Here is a 24,480-nt window from a genome sequence, read left to right as displayed (position 1 = left end):
TATAAACTACACAGAATTTAAAGAATTGAGTGGAGGTGGAAAGAAATTTAAATTTGAAGAAAGCTTTTATGCACATCAGGCCACGACATTTTCTAACACTCCCCCCCGATAAAAAAGTCATGAACTGATGCTGTTATAACAAGTTACATTCTTAGAAATGCACTCAATCTCAAAGTTACGCCACTTGTGAAACTGTGTGCATGTGATCCACTTCTCTGGTTTTCATCAATCAAAAAGGCGATCTCTACCACATGCTATATAATTATCATATGCGAGTTCGCACAAGATTTAATAAGGTCCGCGCATCATTGTAAACAAATTTGTTTTGCCACTGTTAGTTTTTCGTGGTAACGAGTACTTACAAATTCTGATTACTGAGAACATTTAGTTTTGGGGTCCTAGCACATGTAGGTAGTACCTATGTGTACAAACAATGGGACTGGTACTTCTCTCGTTTGGCAATACGAGTAGCGAACATCATTGGTGCTCTTACTCTAGTAGCTCATACAAATTTTACCTCTAGCTTCTTGTAATCCTCTAGCAACGGTTCAGCCAAAACCTCACACTGCCAGTCGACATTCACATCTTCAACATCCACACACACACAAGTGTGTATTTGCCTGCAACTGGGGACCCCCTATTGATCCTCTATTGTTCGTACTTTAACTTTTTTAGAAGACCACCCATATGTTTTGTACACAGTTGTCAATCGGGGACCCTCTGTCAATCGCGGACCTTATTGTCCTCTATTGTTCAGGGTCCCCAATTGCATGCAGAAACAAACTCACTCCGACTGGCTATATTACACATCACACATTCCATCTTTTCCCACGCTAAGAATTCCCCCTTTACCCCATATCTGCTCACCATCTTCATCTAGCCACAAATATTCAACCTTTCGTCCCATCAGATCCGTCGCAATCATGTCAGCCTCTTTCAGACCCCCTTTCTTCCAGCCATACACCCCTTGCTCAGCTGTTTCTCCCACACCTTTAATCAAACCCTTGCCTGGTCAGCCAAACCCACCATAAAATGCATGCCGCAAAAAAAGTGGTTCATCCTTTTCACACTCTCTTGTTCTTCTGCACTCATCCTGTCCCATCCCTCTACAACTTCCTTTATCAATGCAACAATTTCGTTCAAAGTCCTACAACCTTTTTTCTGTCTGCTTCGCAACATCTTTCATTACATCTTGAAATCCGTTCAATGTTTGCTCTCAGCACTTCCTGATGCGCCGAAGCCCAAGCGTTAGCATTTTGCCAGACGCAAGTGCCACACCGTAAGTACCGTAGTGGTAGCCCCACTTCATTGTTGCATCCGGAAACAACGTTAACATAGCAGGGCTATCTCAGCTGAGCACTGCATCTGGGCCGACGCCCTGGCTTCGAGGAGCATGCCTTGTTCTGGCAAAATCTGCTTGGGCAGTCTCTTTAGCCTACTGACAGATCCGTCCCACCCATTTTCCGAAGAACAGTCGATCTTCACCACCCTGTCCACATTGCTTGCTCCCAGGTTCAGTCATCAAATCTTGATAAACTTCTCGTACGCTGTCCACATATCTCCCTCCCTAACAAGTACATATCTACCTATCCTTCCTCAGAAAGACCTCTACACGCTCCTCAATTTTTTTCCGCGAAACACAGCGGCGCTATACCATCTTTGCTTAGAACGGTGTTTTGCCCGCACTGTCTGTGTGAGGGCGCTCTTCTTTCTGCGGTCCCACTAAATTATCCAAAACTCATGTACTCCGATCATATGCCTGTGTGACAAGTTTTCTCGCTGATTATGGCCTTCAGTGACTGGATGATCCTTTTTAATTTTTTAAGGTAGGCGAAAGGAATGCCAAGATAACATTCTGTAGTTTTTCAAAGGAAAAGATCTTCAAAGTGACACAGTCAACATGGTCAAGCATATCAAGTCATTAGGCCTATAAAAAAGTATTAAAAACAACGCTAGGCTGTGACTGTCGTGACTGTGGAAGTTGTACTTGTAGATTTACGTCCTAACATTTTACCAAAAACACGAGGCATTTTTTCATTTCTCAGTTCATGTAGGGGAAAGGTTCCCCCGTGGTGGACGTTGGACCCCACAGTTCTGGGGGTAGGGGTATAGAGCAAGGAACAAATAGGGGAAAGGCGCTAGGCGGCGGTTTTCAATCATGGTTTTCGACCGAGTAACCTCCAACATGTCCAAGTATAGACACTTTTCATAAATTTCAAGTCATTCAAAGAGGCCTATGGGGTGGCGCAGACATGTGGGACTCTCACAAAATCATGAAAATGGTGGTACTGGGTAGGGCCTACTGTAGGCCTAACCGATGAAAACCGCAACTGTGCCATGGTGACGTAGGGGTGCACCAGCTAGTCAAAGGATTGGATTACACATTCTTTTTTTATCAGTACCTACATGTACATATACACACGCCTTTGTTACAGTTGTTTTCCTCGGTTGCCAGGCCTACCCACCATTTTGCAAGAGTCCCGGATGTCCATGCCGCCCCATCTAGGCCTAGTAGGCCTACTGGTGCTAGTGAACCTACAACCAAGATGACCAATGGCCTTGCTGAGAAAAGAGTAGACCCGTAAATAGGGCCCTATGTATGCTTCTTTATTCTACACGTAGGGCCCTGTTTACGGGTCTAAGGAATGAGAAAGGCCTGCATCATGTATCATCATCATGTAGGCGTGGTCATCCGGTCAGCTCTTCATAAGTTCATGGATCAGGTCAATAAGGATCAGAAGTATCAATGTCCAACTCAGTCTGAGAGAACTGCCATTAATTCTTTTTTGGAATCAACGGCTAGGGGCAACCCTCGCACTCCCACTTTGTATGCCTTGGGAGCATGACACTTAGACATACGAAAGCTGTCTAAACTGCACTTCATGTAAGTATGGACAAAATGCATAAATACGGTGTTTTATGCAGCTACTAGAAAATTTGGAACTCTTACATGTATTTTTGTGGTTTTGTCTTAAGTTACAAATTGGAATAATGAAATTTTTGTAATTATAGGCCCCTCATGATTTTTTTGGGGGGGGAGGTGGCTTTGGTACAAGCTGGCAGTGGATGTGAATCTACAGCTTCTATTCTCATGGCCTTTTAGGCATGTTATTGTTAGTGAAGCATGTTTAGCCCCAGCCATAGGGCAGTGAATAGCTCTCAAGATTGACATGTGCTAGGCATGTTAGGGCCTTATTGACCAGCTGACAAAACGTTAACCTGAGTTAATGTTATTTGTTATTCTATTAACTATTGACACGAGACCTTATTTATTAATAACTATGACTTCAAGATATTGTTGTGTCAATTGTTTATCATGGTGAGTGTTTTGGGGAACTGAACCAGGCTAATAATTTTACGCTGGTAGTTTTATATTAATGATTCATTTGGTTCCATAGTTATGTCATTCCGACATGTCTGACTTCGTCATCTTCATTTTCATGAGAAGAGATCCATACTCAAAATATCCTGCAAGTACTGACTTTGTTCAGAACTCTGGGATTTGTCGTCTGAACAGTTCTGGTGGTCATGAATTTGTGCCTAACGAATAGTATGCCTTATTTGTAGGATTTGGATTGGTTTGAAACAAATCAAAGTTTCACCTTCAGTCACGCGTCAGTGGAACATCCTTAATTTCAGCGCCTTGCAGGTAGTTTCTTAAAGATGACGCAGTCAGCGTTTGAAAGGCTGCGGCCCCTATGCGTGAGGCTGTCAAAGGAGCCTTCCAACAGCACCGTCGAACAGCTCAGGACTCTCCTGGAGGGGATGGACGAGGGCACCCTTGAACCTCTCCAGCAGTACCTTCTGTTCCCGCTTCGCCTGGTGCTCCGAGAGCCCAAGAAAATGTAAGAGTAAACAGCATTTAGGTAGAAGAGTAGAGTTGTTATAAGGTCAAGATGAGCTTTGCTTTTTGATCAGTTGTCGGCAGATGTGGAAAGCTTTACGCTGTGTCCCAGTTTGAAATCAAGATTCTTTCCTCGGAGTAGGCCTGCACATTGTTATTCCGTCAAGGGTGTTGATTACATCAGAGGAATGGCTGTCAAGCCAGGCAGCCATTTGGCATGATGAGTGTGCACATGCCCACCCTACCCCCCGACAAGAAAAAAACAAAAGAAAAGGGAAAAAACTGGAAAAAAACATGAGATCACGTGATGAAAAATCACTAATTTGCTTGAAAATACCCCATAAATACCCCCGTCCACTGTTAATCAGTTTGCTACTGAGGAGTGCTTAGTTTCCCCACCCTGAAAAATGTCCAGGTAACCCATCCCCCCTGGAAAAATCATCAGTGTGGCTGAATTTGAAATGCCATATCCACTTTTGATGTTGGAAAACTATTTCTCACGTGGGTGACAGTCTGACAGATCCTGGGGAAGGGGTTGGGGTAGATGAATTCTCTGTTGAAGCAGGGGACAAAACATCCCAGAGGGGGACAATATTTCCTAGAGAGAAACTGTCCCGGGACAGAATATCCGGTGATAAGGACAGAATCTCTGTTCATGCCGGATTTTCTGAGCTCATTCTGACAACCTCGTGGTTTGAAGTGCAGTTGAACATTCGCAGTGTTTCGTGTACTTCATCTCCCAAAGGCCCGCCGGTTGCTGCGAGAATGCCCTAGGGTGCATCAGCAAGATCTTCTCCTGCACCACGGTCAGGGACTGGCCCGTCTTCTCTGACTTCTTCTCCACACTCTGTATTCTTGTCAGTCCGGAGGCCAACGTTGGAGGAGGTTTGTGTGCATTTGCCACTGCTGAGTGGCTCGAAAGGAGACTAAATATGTCTTTATCTGTCCTGAAAAGGAGACTTCAAATAGAATCACACATCCCATCAATTACCTAATAAGATTTGCAAAAGATCTCATAATGCATTGTTTATAACCTTTTGATGAGCAATGAAATGAATATGAAACCTTCAAAACAGAGGAACATGTCCACGAGAAATGTAACCCGAGGAATGGCAGTTTTCCAGTGCACACTTAACATACTGATTATTATAGATCATGTTGCTTTTTTCCCCCACCAAATAAATGCGTACAGACCTTTTTAGTTGTCTCATGTTTCCTTTCAGCTTCAAGCCCAGCCGAGGAGTTAAAGATGGCCGTTGTCTCGTGCTTGGAGGACTTGCTGAAGAGCGCTTCGGACTTGTGAGTCTTTCTTGCCCGCACCTTCACTGAGCACCTTATACCTGTGCTACACAAAATCATTTTTGAAACGGGCACACGTTGCACATTCGTAGTCGGTCCATCGCAGGTCCCTTCAAGACTCTCACAGTTCATTTAGTCTGGAGCCAATCACAAGCTATCTGAGCCAATTGTGACCAAATCATCCCTGCGTCAATGTTCTCCCCCCCCCACGTCATTTATGGCTGGTCTTGCCAAAGGACTTGTGACGGACTCGATTCTAACTTTTTCACAATTCACGCTGATATGCGTCCTGGTTTTGCTATGGTAAACTTTTCTTTGGAGTGTGAATTGCTCTACGTTCTCTGTTGAAATGATTGTTTTGTTTCTTCCCAGTGTCCTTAGTCGTCTGTACAGTCCGCAGTTCCTTCCAGCCGCGGGCCATGCTGTTTCCGTCCTGTTGGGAATGGCTGAGTCCGAGAAACTGAAGGAATTGAGGGTCAAGGCCATGATGTGTCTGCAACATCTTGCTCAGTGTGGAGGTTAGTTGTCCCAGCGGCAACCACCGTGTAATAACCTGGTTCTCAATCAGCCATTTGTGAGTTAAATTTGAATTAAATCTGGTACACTGAGTTCTTTAAATTCACATGAACATAACAACTTGAATTCTCCTTACTAAAGACACTGTTCCAATACTTGTTTCCATAGCAACAGTGTCTTTAGTCTGGGGAATTCAAATTGTTATGTTTATGGGCAATTAGATATTTTACCAGATGTTATTCAAATGTAACTTGCAAAAGGCTTATGCCTTATTCCTTCAGCTGCAATGCAGGTCAGTTGACCCAGATTTTGGGTCGCTTGACTTGCAGCACATGGATTTTATTAACCCCGTTCTGTTCAGTTGACTCACTGCTCAGGTCATTTCAACCCTTTTAATTGACCCTGTTCCATCCCAGGCCTGATATTACTTGACCCAGTGCTCAGGTCATATGACCCAGTTTCAGTTCCACTGACTGATTTGACAGGGTAGTTGACTCTATCTGAATTCAGGTCAGTAGAACCAGTGCTAGGTCAATTGACATAGTTCTTGAGTAGACCAAGATCTCTAGTTTGTTAACCCTTGACTCAAATCAGTTGAACTGCGCACATTGTTCAGGTCAATTGATCCTGTGGTATGATCAGTTTCTGCACTGCCACAGCCAGTCGATTATTGGCTCAGATCAGTGAACTTCTTCTACTTTATCCGTTTGCCCAAGACCAGATTCAGTTGAAACAGAGCTAAGATTACAGTTGAACCAGGGCCTAGGTCAGTTAACGCAGTGCTCATCAGATGCTTAAATGAGCCCCCCAGACTCAAAGCACTATGTTGTTGGGTCCTTTGTTGTGTATCAGTCAGATGACAAGCCAATCAATTTGCCTCATTGGCTTGTCATCTTACTTCAGCTGCTGAGATTTTAACTTTTTTGTCTCCTCCTTGAGGCGGAGAATTGGCCAGCAACACCATCAAGGAATCCAGAGCATGCTTCGCCTCATTCCTGCCGGGCATCAGCCTGGCGCTCAGCCGGGTCATACTGGGTGACACCAAACAGGGTCAGGTAAGAACCTCCGTACCCCTCTCAGGGCTGTGGCATGTGATCCACCTGTTACTGTGCCACACTTTTTGGAACACAAGATAAGATATAACCTTTGTTCAGCCAATGTCAACAGTTCAAACCTCGGGTGATATACAGTAAATACATTAAAGATGATCTTGTCTGCTGATCTGACGACAGGGTTCAGCTTCCATGGAGATCCTTCAAAGAAACTCCTCCAAAGCAAGCAATGACCGACAGGCAACAAATACTGTTTTTGATAGCCTGATAACAGCTGCCTATTGATTCCCCCCACCCCCGATCAGAGTTCAACTTCCATGGAGATCCTTAAAAGAAACTCCTCCAAATCAAACTGCGACTGAAGAGCAAAGAATGCTGTTATTGATAGCCCGATAACGGTTGACTACAAAATACACTGATTCCATTCCCCCCATGTGTTCTGTTTGCACAGAAAGAACAAACATCAGCATTTTCTGTGCAGTTGACATCTCCCATAATGTCATCGGCTACAAGTGTCCCAAGTGATTCAGTGCTGTCCACCCACTTGTTCGACGACTTTTCCATGAATACAAACAGGTTCTTTTGCCGCATGTTACTTATGGAAATACAAAATGATCTCCTACGGTTTTTATCTACATCTAATCCAAGATTGTCCTCTGATCGCCACACCATTTAAACATTCAGTCGTGTTTGCATCCCAGCACTGAAGTTGGAGGGTAACAACGACACATCCTAAACTCGAGCTGTGGACTTTTTCAACTACGGTGTTGTCCACTTGAGTTAGAGCAGTCTCAGTGTTTCATTTTGATCTACAGAAAGATCGCTCAGCTTGACATACTGATAAATACAGACATGACGCGGGGGACATGACAAATAGTTCTGATTGATTTCCAACAATGGCGGTGGAAGGGAGGGGCTGATGGGGCAAGGCTTGCACCTCTTTTCGAAGTGGGGAGGGCATGGGCTAGGGGGATTTTCATCCCCTTACATGAAAATTATGTCTGTCCCACTCTGATTTTTGGAGCCTTCACTCCAGGGAAAAAGACAATTATAGTTAAATGCTTCACACGTACGGTCATTGCATGTGCTTTTAAAAATTTGGGTATTGCCCTGGTTATGTGGATTTAACATGCTGTCTCTTGCCGTCAATAGTCAAGCAAAACGTTTTTCCTCAACACTGTCTGATTTATAATTATTTTCAAAGCTTCATAAATGTATTGGCTAGAAATAGTTTTGAAATGAACTTGTGTTGAATCCTTTGTAAATTGTGATCTGAACCATTAAAATGAGTCCCAAGTGCCTCTTTTGAACTTACTTGATTTTCATGCATATTAGGGAGAAACATTGGCTCTTCTTTCAGTTTATGGCTAGGTTTGGTACCCTAATAAACATGGACATTATACGGGCAGAAATAAGAAAGTTCTACTGATTGCTGTTGTGCAAAATGTGAGGAAAAAAATCTCCACGAAAATGTAGCATTGATGACCTGTGACTCGTTTTGTTGGGATGGGTCACAGTTGTCATGGTTGTAAAAAAGGTTGAAAGTGGGAATTGAGATAAATGATTAAAAGATGAAACTGTTTTCTTTTCTCTTCTTTTGTCTTATCTGTGAATGCTTCGCTGTGTACAATGGGCATGTTCACCTGTGAACAACAGAAAGTTACAGTCGTAAGTCTCCGGGATTTTTAAATGATTCTGATCAGTGCTACAGACATTTTGCATCAAGTTGTTCTCCCCAAATTGTTCCCTTGTTTATTTTAAAACAAAGAGTACTTTATGAGGAAAATTAACATGATTGAAATTTATGTGTACAATCCTTGTTTGAAATGTTAATGATGTTCTTTATTTTGCTTAGGCGGCAATCCACACCTGGTCTAAAATTGTTGCCATGGTGATGGATGACCTTTACACTCCGAACCAATCGAATGAAGACAATAAATGCCCGCTATTGGAAGAAGGTGAGGCCAAGTGCCCAGGAAGAGATCTGTGGGTGGAAAGAACATCCAAATGGGTGGACTCGACTGCCAAGAAACTGGACATTCTGATTGGTCGCATTGTTGCCATGGCAACTAACCCCAACTGGAAGATACGCCTCGCAATGGTGATATTTTCAGAGAAGCTTCTTTTCAGTTGCAAAAGGTATTGAGAACTAGATTATGGAGTAGTCTTGAAGTGAATAATCTTGAATAATCTCGGATGTGCCCGGGTAAAAAATTTAAAAACGTATATGGTGACAATCAGGGGACGGAAGGGTGTTGTGCGACAAGCGCCCCCTACCGGGACGTTCAAACTCTTCTCATTCAGTATTGTGTATCCTTTGTTTCTTAGCTGCGTGAAGATGGACCGCGATCCACAAACAGCTTGATAATTGATAATTAATTTCAACTGTGAATTAGAGTGTTTAAACCTATATGATATACCGGTATTTCTTATATGGGACTTTAACTGGTATCAGAAAAGTTGATTTTCGAAATGAAAGTTGTCTTCGGGAGAGATATTTTATTTACCCGCAATGCCTTTTTGACCGTGCCGTGCCAATATGCCATAGCGTTGCCCGCATGCGCTTTTGTGTGTGACAGTTGGTCGTGCGTGCTGCATCTCCACGCGCTGTAAGTATTGATCAAACGTGAAGAATTATTTTACTATACGCATACCCAAAAGCAATGGACAAAATTTGAATGAGACGCATCAATCGTTTTTTATAACGTGGAATAAAGGTCATGTTGAAGGGAAGGATTTTAGGAAAAAACTCAATGTTGAAGGTGGAAGTTTTACAAATTATATCGTTATGCATTGAATTTAGGGGTGTTAATTCGAGGAGATCACAGCGCAGCGTGTGCATTATAAACGCGTTCGCGTGCAGGATTCATAACTGGATCGAGAAGCTGAAATGGGAATCCTTTTCTGAAACAAACGGCTTGTGTGCATGTTGAAAACAGAACAAGTTCTTCAATAATCCTTGTAGATAATGGAAACGCTGGAGATTGTAACTTTAAATGAAACTGTTTCTTATGAACACCCCTCTTTTAATGAATGGAATAGGCTTACAGATCGCTGTGCTCACATCATGCGCAAACCCCTTCCGTCCCCCCTGGTGACAATGTTGAATTCTGAGAGTATGCCTAGGAACAAGATATGTTACTACAATTGCTTGCCTTGACCATTCACAAATGGGTACATGTGGAGATGAAGTGGTTTTGTTTTAGTAATAAAGGCCCAATTTTGTGTATGCACATTTATATTTACTGCTAAATGTTTTAGGAAACATTTGATATTAGACAGTTGGAGGGGAGACTGATTCTTTCAGTTACGATATAAGTTGCCACATGCTTTCAAATTGCAAATGATTTCCACGTTGTAACGTAATAGAATTGGAGCATTGCATCCGATAAAGTACTCCAAATGAGAGTGCTGGAAACAGAACATTAAAATTAATGTACGCAAACAGTATCTGCCTCAGGCAGAAGTACCCCCTCATCGGTTGAAAAGAGCCACGTCGGTCAGGAGTGTTAATTTTGTTGGTGGCGATGTGACTGCAATCCTTGCGTTTCCTAGTCGTTTGTGAACCAGCGATGCGCAGTTAGTACCGAAGGAACATCTGTTGCTAAGGAAATAGCGCCCTCTCTTGATCCAGCTCGAGACCCATTAGAGAACAGCCTGAAGGCATTGCTTCCCTTGGCAATGCATCGTCCTCTTCGTATTTTCTAAGTTTCATGCCTGCATACCCTTTTCATGTTTGTACTTGCTCCTTATGGATCCAAACTGTTGACATGAATTACATGCCAGGCACGCCCTCCTTGTCTACTGTCCTCTCTAGGTCCTAACCTCCTTCTGTTTCATCCATTCTAGTTCGCTGTCGGCCAGCATTCCAAAATTCCTAGAGCTCCTGGTGTCTCTTGTCGGCGATGAATACGACCAGGTGGCCGCCCGGTGCAAGGCGGTTCTGGAGAGGTTTGCCCAGGCACACATGGGTGGGGAGGATGAAGGGGATGGGGTAGGGAAACCCCTTGTAGAGCTCCTAGAGGAGAACCTGCACTCGTTGATGACTGCGCTGCCACGGCTGATGAGGACTGCAGGTAATGTCATTTGCATCACTAATTATTCATTTATGTACATCACTCATTTGCATTTTTACATATTCAAAAATTGTCATAGGATAATGAGCACAGGTGGTTTTTTAAGCCTACTCCGTCAAAATGAGGATTCCACGTAAGTCAAATCATATTTTGAAGGACCAAAAATGTCAAATTGGAATCTACATGCAGGGAACCCACGTAGCAATGGACACCGTCACAAATTGTGCCCCAACCTCTTGGAATGGCCTAATGGTAACCTCTCGAGCATCCCTTCATCTCAACCTTTAAACATTAGCTTTTCTTTCTTTCCAGATGATGCTATAAAGCTGGCAAGATTAAATCTGGTTATTGGATATCTGAAACTTCTTGGTATGTTGTTGCTAGTTTCAACGGTAATTGCCTCTAAGGCAGCCTGGAATGAAATAATAAAGTAACCTTTGGCCTTGGCTAATGAGGTCACCTGCACAAGTATGTAGGAGATACTGGGTCAAAATCCCACCCAGGAAAACCCAGCAACCCTAAATTTTTTATTGACCCTTGAAAAACAATGAAAAAAAAATGAACCAAGAGAGAAACTAAGAAGCGAGAGTAACAAAGAGGGCTGGAAAGTTGATAAAAATCACCGGTTTTGTTGGAAATACTTCGGATCTGACCCCTTCCAGTGTCAATGGTTCAGCAGTTTGCCAGTAATGAGTGCTCCCCTCCCCCACCCCGAAAAATCCAGGTGTCAGACACCCTTGTTCCTCCGCCATTTTCTCTCCCTTTTAATAACCCAGGTCCTAGGATATCCTCACTGCTGCACTCCGTCGCCCATCTCAGGCGTCTGTCTCTAGCACTCCTCCAAGTCTTGGAGCTTGACCTCAGGGACATTAAGATTCTAGAAGAGGCAACTCTTCGTCCAGGTAAATATTTGAGTTTCCATCGGCAATAGACATTTTGTGAGTTACATTTGAATAGATCTTGGTACACCGAGTGTTTTAAATTCACGAGAACTTGATAATTTGAATTCTCCATACTAAAAACACTGTTACTATACTTTGTGATTCGGGCAAGCTTTTGCGTAGTTAAATAAGAGATTCCTTGCACCAATACACTGTTTTCAGTGGGTAAAAAGGGCACAAAGGAACCAGTCAATTCCGTAGATGGTTGTCACTTGTCACTATGCAAAATCTTTGCCCAGAATCAGAAGGTAGAGCAATAGTGTCTTTAGTCTGGAGAATTTACGTTGTGTTATGGGCAATCAGATAACTCGGTGTACCAGATTTTATTCAAATTTAACTCGCAAAAGGCATAGTGAAGCCCTGTCGCTGGAAAGTAGTTCTTTAGGGGAACAGGCAGATCAGTGGTCAAAGTTAAGTGACTCAGGATGGAAGTATTATATGGAGTAGCAACAAGGTGTTGTAATTTGAGTTTGTTATGCCTCATATCTTGAAACAGTATTTTCAGTGGCACTGAATGATCATGTGACCAGGTGATAAAAATGCATATTACCTCATCCCATTGTATATCACATGGTGATGTCATAGGCAGGTACTTGGCCCACAATCCAAACCGTAATACAGGAATCACTTATTAAACTTCTCCCATTTGCTGATTACACAACTTGTATTCACTGTTAAGTCTGCTTGCATTCTTTGGTACCTGTCCCATGACCTTTTGCCTATTGATGATAATAAACTCTTGTGGGAGCAAGTGTCAGATGTTGGAAAAAAACGGCTCATCTTCTGGCCACTCCATAAATGCAGAACTCTCTATCTTCACGAAACCGATGAGGGTTCTTGGCTGGAATTGATTTTTTTTTTCTGGTGGCAGAATCGGCAGTGAGTGCTGTGGACACCTTCCAACCGTACCCGGCCAGACGAAAGCATTTCAAGCAGTTTGCCGACGAGAGAATCCACAAGGCGATCATCGAAATCTGTCATTTACTTGGAATGCATGGTACAGGTTTGAATTCTATTGTACACATTGTCACCACACCTTCACCTTCCTAGTGTGGGAAGTTGGTTTTGTTTAGTCTCAGTGAAAATACTCATTGCTCTTGCACTGCAAACAATCCTTTAACCCTAACAGTCCCAAATCCTCCAATTTCAATATGATTTTACATACACCCTAGGGGGTTAGGGTCAATTGGTAGCTGCAATCAATTTGTTTTAATACAGACCTTCAACATGCACCTTTGTGTCTCAGTTAACCTTATTTTATTTTTATTCAAATTCAGATTTTATTCAAATTTAACTCGCAAGCGGCTCATTGTGAGTGCCTGAGTTTACTGAGGCACATTTCTGGATCACCAAAAGCAAAAATGATGAAATGAAGAGCATCACCACTTGTTGCTGGGGAGCTCGGTTCGGAGACGTTGACTTTATATGCACAGACAGGGTACCCGAAATCAGACAAAGGGACCTGGGCCTTGTAACAAAAGACCATACTCGGAACAAAAGACCGAGCTGCTGGGAATTTCCAACATTTTTTCAGTTGTCTGTAGCAGAGGAAAATCCGTCATTGTTTTGAAAGATTATACCACTGTTTGTGGCATTCAGTGTGAGCAGATTACCAGCGTGGACAGTGCTCCGGGGCTCCAGTGATGAGTGATACAATACTGCTGCACGCTAATCTGGCCCGTCGAAAAGACGTCACTGTGCCGGTTTCGGGAACAAAAGAAAATTAGATAACACTGCACAATCTGGGCTCTTTTTAGAAGGTGCCAGGCCTTGCTGAAATACTCGGGTGTCGGTAGACGTCTGTCAGATTATAGCCACCAGAGAGTTATTTTTAAATGAAGTTATGAATTTTTTAAAGCATGTTGAAAGCAGAAAAAAATGAAAAAATCACCCAGCCCAGCAGAATCAACATGGATAAATGGCCCGGCAGGAAGTGGTTAAAACCCTTTTAGTTATAAGCACTGCCCATTTTGAAAATGGACAGTACTTGCTCGCACTTTTTTTTGGGGGGGAGGGAAACATTGTATAAACATTTTCAAATGCTTGTGAATCACCAGTATTGATATTGTGTTATGATCACCCATTTATTGACTGTCATTGTGATAATTTCTTCCCCCAGGAAACATTACCCTTCTTGTGGACCACTTCCTGGGTCTCTTCCATGAGTCGTCATCACACCGGAAACAGGCGGTCCTAGTCCTGAATGAGATCATGCTGGGTACCAGGGTGACGCCACTGGATGACAGCAACAAGACATCGTGGGAAGGATCAGCCAGTCCTGCCTTGAGGGATACAACTGAAATTGAGAGTGCAGTTCGGTAAGGGTGATTTTTGTTTCTTATCGATGTTCAAGGAGGTTTTTCAAGAATAACTTAACAATTTCTGGCTGATGAGTGACATACAAATTTAGATCAGCTTTTATTCAACCAGCTTATTTCAATATGATGTCTCTCTTCAAGAACTTTGCTGCAAGAGTACCTATCTCCCATGCACTGGAATCTCCCCACCTGCCCTAGCCAATCAGAGGCCATCTCAGCTCCTAAGGACACATCCAATTGGCTGGTTGTCTCTCAACAGGAGAGAGGCAATGTTTCATTGGCCATGCTGAACAGCAATGTGTTGCTGATTAGCCTGCTGTTGGAGGGGATTGGGGCATTTGCCCAGGTATATTCATTTGAATTTTGAAGAATTTCTCAATCAAATTTTCTCTTATTTAATTATATGGAAAGAAGTAATAACAAGTATGATGTTAGGGCTATCTTTACTTTCAGGACATCTCAACATTTTTGTTCCACCATAATTTTAAATTTCTTACAAGGTCCAACGTTAGTTTTACATCCTTAGGAAGTCTTCCATTTACACAGGACAACTTAAGGATTGAGGAGTTATTTTGGGGAGGATGCCAGTGTCTCATCTACCCACCTGTTCACCTGTCCTTAGGCAAAAATGGTTTAGGACGGGTAGTTCAAAATTGACAAACTTGATATTTTGCATAAATCTTTGACACTAGAGAACAAATATTCCCATTTAGTATTTGGCCCTGGAGATACCCTCAACTTCTGACAGTGAAGCGCTCCGTCTGCCTTCCGTGTCTTGTCTTGCTTCAGGCCCATTTCATGGCAGTAAATTGGACAGCCATTGCCACTTCAAATCAAGGATTAAAATGGCAATATCTGACATCATAATGGCATTGTGGCTTTTAAATTCAGCATCTCATTTCTGCTAGGTTTTAGGACCGGCATTCAGTCTGCTTCTCATGGACTGCCTCTACCCTGTCCTCGAGAAACTTGCAGATGAGAAGGCTGTCATCAGGTAAATTGGAATGCTGTTAATACCAACAACAACAAATGTTTGTAAGGCCATTCTGAAAATATCATGGTGACTAAATGACCGAAAGCAGTCCTTTGTAGTGGATGTTCTAACAGTTCTGTGAGTGGCTGGAGACTTGGGACTTGGGATTTCCAGGTCGAGCGAGGCCTCTAGGGCTCCTAGAGCACACCATAATGCTTACTGCTGAAGAAAAATAGTGTCCTCAAAAAACAAGTCTAGCGCCAAATTTGTTGGGAATAAAGCCGGACAGCCACAATCTGAAACCATCCCCAGCAAAAACAAAAATTCTGTTTATCCCCGTGCACCCCAAAAAATTGCCCCTCAGAAATGGTCTTCCTTTTCATTGCTCAAGAGTGCTGTCAAACACTGAAGCAGTTCAGTATTCCAACAGCGCTTGTCCAAATGAAGCGCGTCATGCGGACTCATCAGCGAGGCCTACCGTATGAGCGCAGTGGTACGCAGACACGTGCATGTGCTTTGTTCCCAAATGACTTTGCTCAAAACCGAACTGGCTCATTGCCATAGATCTTCAACAACTTCTAAATGTCGGGTCACAAGAATGTTACTCGAGAACACACGGTTGTAATCTGGTGCTTTCTACTCCCGATCAGCCAAACAGCTTACAGCACTGTGGTACAGATTTGCATAGCCTGTGGATACCAGACCATCCCAGCTCTCCTGAGCTCCAATGCCGATTACCTAGTGGACGCCATCTCGTCCAGCCTGAGGCACCTAGAGATGAACCCAAAGGCCCCTCTTGTTCTACAAGTCACCCTCCGACACAGGTACATATCAGTCAAAAGTGAGAGTACCGAAGCACCAGTAGTGAGTTTTAAATACTCATTTTGGAATATGCATTACATGTAATTCATAAGCCTCGTTTTGGCTGTTTTTAAAGTTTGGTTTTGATGTTTTGTTAGTTTCCTGTGCTAACTTCTCATTATCTCCTTAAATTTGTTTTAATTATATTTATTCCTCATATGTTTTGTTTTTAGTGTTGTGCATTATTGGACTTTGATTTTATTTAATAATTTTTTTGGTGAGTAATTCTAAATTAATATTAATAAATTGTTAATGATTGTAATTTCTGGGCACCTATGGAAAACAGTGCTTTGATACTGATAGGTCTCCCCAGGGTAAAGAAGAAGTAAATTAATATACATGTATAAATAAACAAGGCGTCAGCATGAGAACCAGCATTTGAACAAAGTAGTCCATTTGTTTATGTTACAACAAATGATGTCACGATTTGTACTCTATGGGACAATGGCAGGCATGTTCCAAAAATACAGGTTCCGTCCTCTTCTGTGTTCATAATCACCAATGGGTTCTTCTAAAAACACAGAGAATTCAGGAAGCTTTAAATGCACTTAATACATGTTTGGTTTTTCTAGACGCAAGGAGCTGACAATGTCAATTGCATTTTGTCCATTTCATAAAGTTTTCTTAATTGATGTCTTTCATTTTTGTTAGTAATGCTGAAATGTTGCCTCTTCTTCAGGACACCATAGACGAGGTAAATTCATTTTTCCCACCACCATAAACCTTCTCATTGAAGGCAGTTACTCTGCTTTCTGACTTGACTGTGTTTGTACCTTTGCTGTACTAAGTCTAAAAAATCGTAAGAGGCCTTGCGGGCTCTCCATGACATTGTTAATTATGGCGCTGCTGCTAAGTTGTCACTCAGGGAAAACATTGTGTAGTTTGTAGGTTTTTTCTGTTCTGATGGTGAACTCAGCATTTCCACAGCTCTGAAAAATGGTTGGTTACTCAACAATGAATCACCAAAGAAAACGAAATCTAGGACAAATTCTAGCAGTTTGTTTCTACACAAGTCCGAACAACACTGAAGTTTCTTCCTGGAATGACATCACGGTTTTGCTATGAATATGGAAACTACATTGACATGAAAACTGAGAAGGCTTCAAAATGCCTTTTTAAAATAGCAAAACAACAGTGACAAAGTTAAAATATACTGGTGCTCTGTCTAGGTCTTTCTTTTTTATAGGAAAGAGAAGAAACTACACAGACACTTCATTTATAAAAGGTGTCTGGTTTGTTACTCACTCTGCATGAGTATGGACTCTTAGCCCAGTCGGACAATGCATTTCATGGTTAAAGAAATCAATAGAAACTTGAACCCTAACCATGCTGAAAACCAACAAGATTGTGCCTAATTCTATGGTAGGGGGCCACCGAAATAATTAGATTTTCAAACAGACAGGTATCAAAAAGAAGAATAACAGCTTCTTTCTGTTTGCTAATGAACGGAAATGAAGTCTCTTTTTGTGGGGAAGTACCGAAGACGCAGTCATTGGGATTGGTTGCGCGTAGGTCATTGGATCTTACTTCTGTACAGTCATCGGTATTGGACCCTTTTGATGAGACGATGGGTCCCCTGTACCGCTGCGGTTGGGATCAGTGCGCGCTTTGCATCTTGTTGCAATATTGCTGCTGAGATGGTATTTGTGATTGTTTTGTGCGCCCAGTGAGCAGGGGTAATAGTGAGTAGTGCCTTGAACACCAGTCCTGGTGGACTCCTTGCGCTCTCCGTTATCATCATTGTACTCATTGTCTGAACGATTCCGTCTTCTGTCTTGTCCAGATCCTCCTAACGTTGGACCAGTACCACAAAGAAGTTGCCGCCACGGTGATGGACGTCTTGAAGACGCTCGTCATGGCCATCTACAGGTGGTACCCCTGTGATGACAAGGTTAGGCGACAGATTGAAAGGGTTGTGGTACAAGGGGGTTCCAGAATCTGGGCACAACGTGGATGGATCTGGCATTACCACTCGTGGCATTAGTGAGTTTGGCTGTCATAACCAAGAGTTAGCTCAGATGAACAAATCGTCATGAGTAAACCCTAAAAGAGCCAGGGGGCAGAGGCCTAGATATATTTTCAACTACCGCAGTGATTTTTTTCATAAATTTTTAGAGTAACTTTTTGCGGTCAAGTCGTAACCAGTTTTGTAAAAATGGAACACTCCTTCCTTCTGCAGCTCCCATTTCTTTCGTAGACAGGTCAGCCAAAAATGTACACTTTTTCACTCCCCTGCTCAATGCATGTGAGCTGGAACGCATATAGCCTTTAATTTCAAATGACTGTAACAACAAAGTCATATGGCCAATTAAGTTCAAACTGGACAGTTGTAATGATAAGGAGTGTCTCTACAAGTAAGTCAAGTATCAAACATATCAAGGTTTGAACACGGCACGGCCTAGTTCTCAGGGGGGCTGTGAGATGGGCCAAAATAACCGGGCTCCTTTAGCGTTAAGCCCCAAAACATGAAACCAGCAGACACAACATTTTGTACTGTAACTTGTACTATTTAACCGTGTTTCTGCTATTGATTGATTTTGATACTGTGTGGTCACTACATTCCCCCCGCCCCTATTTTTTTTCTTGTACAGAAAACAGAGCCATCGGAAGAAGATTCGCAGCCCTTGCTCGACAAAGATCCTGCCGGCCAGGACCGCGAACTCGCAGACGATCTTCCCATCACCCTCCAATCCATTGGCGACTTCTTCCTGGAGCACCTGCGTCTGAAGCGCATCGCCGAGGGCGACGTGCGAGAGGAGGATATAGATGACGATCCCGGGATGCATCCGAGTCAGGCGAGCGGGGAGGAGATGGATGGTGGGGACGAGGTTGACAAGGAGAAGGCATTGCCCATGCACATCAAGACAGTCAAGGAGGTGTGGATTTTTTTTTGGGGGGGTCATATTTCCAAAAATTAATGGAAGCTTGCCTTAACAATAGAGGGTGCTCTTTTCCTATTTGAAAAAAAGAATGCAAATTCTGTTGCAAAAAGATCAATCTCATAAGTTGTTTCAAGCATGGCCAAAAAAAGGAAGGGTATTTCCATATCTCAGGAACCAGACTGGATTGTCAAAACATCAAATTTCCTACAAGAAATATACTAACCGTTTGATTTCCTTGGTTTGAAAACACAAGTCCAGAGAAGTTTTACATTTGGACAAGGATGTGTGGCCTGTTGGTTGGGGTTAGCAGTCCCGTACAGTAGTGTCAGCAGTTTGAGTGCAAGAGTTTGTTACATGGTGTGATCTTGGGCAAGTCACTCTACTCCCACTTGCCTCTCTCCACCCAGGAGTAGGCCTCTAAATGGGTACCCTTCAGGGTGCATACAGCAATATTTTCCTCTGAAAAGGCAACATCGAGCCCTATGCTGAGGGTTTTCGGGAGTAATCAGATATTATCAACCCAATGGGCCGGCGTGATAATAAACCAGCTTTGGATGACAAATAATTTTAGATGTTCAGCTGGGCACCCTATCAGTCTGCATTGTTTTGTTTTTCCAAATCCACAGTGATTGTTATTTACATTTCCATTCTGAAGGTCCTGGAGAGATGTCTTCATTTCTTGTCATCCAGTGACCCAAGACTACGCCTGAAGGTTCTTGAGACAGTAAAACATGGCATCCTTGCATTGCGAAACCACCAAGGTAAACAGAAAATAGTGGAAACTTCTTGCACAACCATGTACGGAATTTGCCAGAAAGTACTTAAATGCCCTGCGTGTCACGACACATCCCTGGGTACGTTGACCCGATCCGGCATCACGGTGATCACAGGATTCAGCTGCCCTTATCTCAAGGCTTCCGTTTCATTCTTCTGCATGTTTTGTAGAACCATGTGATGTCGTTCTCCCTTTCAGACGAGCTTCTGCCCCTTATCCACCGCCTGTGGCCGGCCTTCGTCCAACGCTTCCAGGATACCGAGCAGCTGGTAACCTGCAGGGCATGTGAAACACTGCACACCATGGCGGACACCGCTGGAGATTTCATACAGAAGAGAGTCATTAAGGATGTGTGGCCCAAACTGGTGTCCATCCTGGAAGCCCAAGCCAAAATAAGGTAAGCGTTAGTTGAATTTTGAATTTGTACACCCCTTTCCAGAAAAAAAAAATTTGGTGTGGTTTCATCGGGAATACATGAGGCAAATGACTTTTTTTTAAATTTCTGGCCCGCTTCGGTGCCAGGGAAGGTGTCAATCAATTACAGTATACAACACTGCAGGTGGCTGGTCCAACCTTCACGTAGGTATCTGGTGATCACTACTGTAAACGGGGGCCCACACAGATGACTACCCTTGGAATTATGGGGCTTCAAGCTCCACATTTGCACAAACTTAGGCACTTGAGCAACAATTTCAGCACTTGAAACTGGCAAGTGTGGTTTCCTAAATTTGCAAAACTAACTGCCACACTTGTTAACTTCACGAAAGTTGCGAAAACTACAGGCGCTTTTCAAGCAGTTGTGTTATGCTCACCTCTGGGGTTTGGCACCCTGAACCGGTTAACAAAATCCTCATAGGGAGATCACAGTGGCTGAGAGAGATGCTTAGAAGTCCTGGTACAGCCTGCCTGGCCTGGCCAAAAACCTGAGTTCAAGCCACTGAACTCGTGGTTTATCACTTCAACACCATTCTGCTCAATGAATCAATGCAACCAAACCGTTTCTGGTACGACCGCGTGCAGCAGCAACCGGGCTTGATGTGACCCTGTTTTATTCACAGCTTGCCATCTGTCAGCCTTCTCTTTTGAACCTCCACATTAAATACACACGAGGCGTCTACAAATTCAATGCCGTCTCATCTCCACAAGTTTACTATTTTACTTAGTTATTAAACTACCACCGTGCGGGTGAACAGTGACAAAGGAATGCTTTTGTCACAGTTCATTTGAACAGCTTGTGAATTGGCTTAAGACGGAATGACTTGTGATGAACTATACAGGGACTCACAGGGACTTGTGATGGACTTGAATACAGCACTGTTTCTGAAAACTGTTCACACATCCTAACATATAGTGGTTGATGAGGGCTGATCTTACCTATTACTGCCAAGAGAACTGTTTACTTGAAACAAATTCATTGTGAATTTTACAGGGACTGCAAGCAGCTTGAACAGCTTGATCTCCGTGCGTGCACACAAACCCAGACTGGCCTCACGCTGAAGTGACCGATTCTTTCATCAGAAAAATTTTGTCTCCACAAAGAATTTTGGGTGTACAAGAACTACATGTGTATTCAGTCACACACCTGTAGTCCCCACAGCTCTGGTGCCACTATGGGTAGCCCCAACCTTACACGCCTAGCACGGCCCCGTGATCACAGGAGGTCCTGGTTGCGTGACCCCGTGTGGACTGATTCCAGGTCCACATAAGGTTACCTCCTTCTGGAAAATAGTTTAAGTAGGCATTTGGGTGTTAGGGCTAGGATCAGGAACACTCCGGCTTAAAATGCTCATACTGGTCCCAGTGAAATCGAGTTTTCTTAAACTGCACAAGAACAGAGGAATGGTCACTGTTAGGTTGGTAATGCTAATGTGTGCATTTTCATTGTTAGGAGATGAATGTACGATTTTTCTGCCGGGGATTATGCAGTGGCAGAAAGTTGGGCTCAGTTGTCCCTCCGGCCGTCTTGTCAACTTTCGCATGTCAAAGTTGATAAGTCCTTCCCAGGTGACAACAGATCTTTGGAGTGTGTTTAGTTTTGCTTTGTTTTCTTTCTGCATCAGCGAGAAAGCAGGGCCTGCCTACCTGCACACCTCGGCCTGCAAACTGCAGCTGGCCGTACTCCACTGCGCCGGCCCCATCTGCAGCAAAGCAGGCGTGGGAGGTGGGGAGCTAGCCAAGATGGCCACCGCCTGCTTGCCGTACCTGAGCGCCAGGCAGCCAGGCGTACTCCAGGCGGCCGCCAAGGAGAGCTTCGGAGCATTTGCAGATCTGGAACCCGACGCAGTGTGGGTGACGCTGAACGATGTCCACTGCCCATCAAGCCGGCGAGCACCACATGAATGCTTTCCAGCTCACAAGGTGAGTGTCCTCACACATCAAAGAGGCGTCTCTTGGAAAGATGCCAGAAGAAAATTACAAGTATGGTTTCTGCAAATGTGATTCACATTTTTTCAGCCTGCACCCTTCATCACACTTAAACTCTTTGATCCTCGGTACTCCATGTCAAAATTTTATCCAAAAAGTGTGCAGTGTGCAATACTGATGTTACCCCTTCAAATTTAGAGAAAGAGTTCCATCTACGGACTTCACTTGATACCCTGTGCATAAACCCTATGAGACTTGTCTGTGACATTCTGTTTTCTACGTGAATACCTTAGTATTTTCCCTGCTAAATTTGACCTTTCTGGTCATATGATTGCTTTCAGATGGCTAACAGGTAAATGCAGAGAAAACTTATTGGAATCCATATCTTTCCAAATTTACTTTGGTGCTTGGGGAGGCAATTTTCATTGCCTGTACTTTTACAACACAGTTTTTAGAATTGTCTGAAAGTCAGAGTTTTGTGATTTTTGTCTACACAATTCCACTAATTGTCCTGTTCTATTCTTTGCAGTTCTTCGGCGAGATCAACCCCCACAGAGGTGAATATGCCAAGAACATTCTGAGACTCCTTGGTCAACTTCAGCCCCGTCCAATCTTGCAGGAGACACTGAAGAGACAAGGTCACCGTCTGCCGTTAGAAGAAGGAACAGGCTGATATACTTCCCGTCAGTTGTGGCTGTTATTTGGGTTGTATAAAGGGCAATGGTACATCAAGCTGGCCAGAAATACCAGGGCCAAGGCCTACTTTTCCACAAGTGGTTTGCCAGTCTAGCGCAATGGATGTATGAAGCAGAACCTCCCACCCTAAGGATGCAACCTTCAATTCCATGGACAATTTGGCATCTTTTGTGGCCCAGGAAAGTCTGCATTAATCTCAAGAAGTAACACTTAATGTGCCACATTCCCTAGGTGGAGATCCCGGGCGGGGGTAATCCCCCCACTTTTTGACTCCACCCACTTTTCTAGTCACTGACATCATGCGCGTGCATTCATAGCCTCCGCACAAGGATGGCCATTCAGAAATCATCTCCCCTACTGTGACCACAAATGCAAATTTGTGACGCCCACTTTATAGACGTTTTTCAAGTGATGTAACATGACGGGCAAAGTAGTTTCAGGAAGCGTACAATGTCCAGGGAGGCATTTAGGTGCATTTTCGAATGTATTTCTGTTGGCAATTTCATGTACGCCAGAATATTGAGAGACTTTGAAGGCACGCAACGTCACAAATTTGCGTTTGTGTTGACTTTGTATTTCATGCGAACGAAAAAATTAAATCATGGAAACGAAATTGGCAACGTACAAATATTATTTTTCTTTAAAAACCCACCTTTTCCCAGTGTTGTATTTGATTCCATCACCAGTCCAGTCACAAGTCCCTTCACAAGGCCAGTCATAAATAACAGGGTGAACAATGACAAAAGAATGTTTTGTCACAGCTCATTTAAAATAGCTTGGGAATTGGCATGACGTGCGACATGCTGCTACTAGCCGTTGCTATTGGACTAAATATGCCACTCATTTCCATGAAATGCCAGTCTTAAAAAGCCAACTCCATCCGGAACTTTGGTCAGACCAGAGACCGACGTTTTTTGGCCTTAAGTACATGCATGCAATATACTTTGCAAACTCATCTCGCTATACGGACGTTGCAGAAATATACGTTCATAATGGGTTTGTCAGCTGTACAGCACGAAGTATATCGTTGATGGCTCACACTGTGCCGCTGAAAAATTTAAGTCGAAATTTACACAAAATCCAATTTTTTGTTAAATTCATTGGAAGTCTTATGTATGAAGCAAATTTTTCTAAATTGAGAATTTTTTCATTAGAAGATAAGGTTTTACAATGATTCTGGCTGAAAATAGATTTACCGCTCACGTAGTTACTTTCCGATCCAGAACAAGAAAAAGTGTCACCACTTTCGTTGATCCTGTACGCCCGAATTAAAAGTTTAAAAATTTCAACTGATTTGGTGGTAATCGTGGTATCTCTATCACACAAGGTGGACGGTGACCACATTTCACTGGAATTTGAGGATTTTTATAGAGCTGCAATCTGACTGAATATTTTCCGATCTTGAACTGGGAAAAACGTGATGACTGTATTATGTGAAGAGATCTCACTGGTCGAGTTGTCTGTCAAAGTCGAGTTGTCCTAACGGACGACTTGGCAAACGGTCAAGTTGTCTCAACGATTGAGTTGTCCGAAGTAGAGTTGGCAAATAGTTGAGTTGTCCGACATCCCTCGATAACATAATTAGGGGAAACTGAAGTAGCCAAATCAAATATTCTTGAACTCAGAGTCGCTTGGCCTCTACTTCCGCGATTACAACCGGCAACTCAGAAAACATTTTTTTTTTTCTATGTTAAAGCATAATGAGCTGTTGGGAGTAGTACGCCCAGTGCTGTCGCCATATATACAAAAGGACAAACTCATAAAACTCAAAAAAATCCAAAGTTTAATTTTGAGTTCAATATTCATTTGAAATGCATGATCTACAGATAGCCATACTGTTTTTGGACAAAAAAATCGCAGTGTATTAATTCTTGTGGAATTTC

General features: G+C 43.1%; 1 protein-coding gene across 4 annotated transcripts; it reads left to right on the top strand.

Moving 5' to 3' along the window:
• Nucleotides 1–1,714: 1,714 nt before the first annotated feature.
• LOC110986538 (TELO2-interacting protein 1 homolog) lies at nucleotides 1,715–23,890 on the top strand. Of its 4 annotated transcripts, XM_087147265.1 has the most exons (24): nucleotides 1,727–1,826; nucleotides 2,436–2,884; nucleotides 3,640–3,845; nucleotides 4,590–4,729; nucleotides 5,068–5,143; nucleotides 5,516–5,661; nucleotides 6,599–6,714; nucleotides 8,368–8,379; nucleotides 8,567–8,850; nucleotides 10,561–10,787; nucleotides 11,100–11,156; nucleotides 11,564–11,689; nucleotides 12,600–12,725; nucleotides 13,848–14,046; nucleotides 14,188–14,392; nucleotides 14,955–15,040; nucleotides 15,670–15,843; nucleotides 16,532–16,574; nucleotides 17,664–17,771; nucleotides 18,472–18,756; nucleotides 19,418–19,523; nucleotides 19,736–19,934; nucleotides 21,598–21,895; nucleotides 22,431–23,890. In XM_087147265.1, the coding sequence occupies exons 3-24, from the start codon at nucleotides 3,664–3,666 to the stop codon at nucleotides 22,572–22,574; spliced, it is 3,339 nt and encodes a 1,112-aa protein (XP_087003391.1). In that variant the 5' UTR covers nucleotides 1,727–1,826; nucleotides 2,436–2,884; nucleotides 3,640–3,663; the 3' UTR covers nucleotides 22,575–23,890. The 4 variants fall into 4 exon arrangements, 3 of the variants coding, with proteins under 3 accessions (XP_022104170.2, XP_087003391.1, XP_087003392.1); XM_022248478.2 differs by lacking the exon at nucleotides 2,436–2,884 and having other exon boundaries at nucleotides 1,715–1,826; XM_087147266.1 differs by lacking the exon at nucleotides 2,436–2,884 and having other exon boundaries at nucleotides 3,568–3,845.
• The last annotated feature ends 590 nt before the right edge of the window (nucleotides 23,891–24,480 follow it).

This window comes from Acanthaster planci, linkage group LG16, assembly GCF_054643075.1.
Source record: "Acanthaster planci isolate LZ-2023a linkage group LG16, COTS_SCS, whole genome shotgun sequence".
NCBI classification, from domain to species: Eukaryota; Metazoa; Echinodermata; class Asteroidea; order Valvatida; family Acanthasteridae; genus Acanthaster; species Acanthaster planci.
Note: the sequence above shows the minus strand (reverse complement) of the source record. Positions and strands in the feature narration are given on the sequence as shown.

Excerpts from the sequence above, each read along its gene's own strand:
- LOC110986538 (XM_022248478.2), top strand. The coding sequence starts at position 3,664 with ATGACGCAGTCAGCGTTTGAAAGGCTGCGGCCCCTATGCGTGAGGCTG. Across the intron at positions 14,393-14,954 it reads GGATTGGGGCATTTGCCCAG|GTTTTAGGACCGGCATTCAG; the intron begins GTATATTCATTT and ends CATTTCTGCTAG. Across the intron at positions 19,935-21,597 it reads GAAGCCCAAGCCAAAATAAG|CGAGAAAGCAGGGCCTGCCT; the intron begins GTAAGCGTTAGT and ends TTTCTGCATCAG.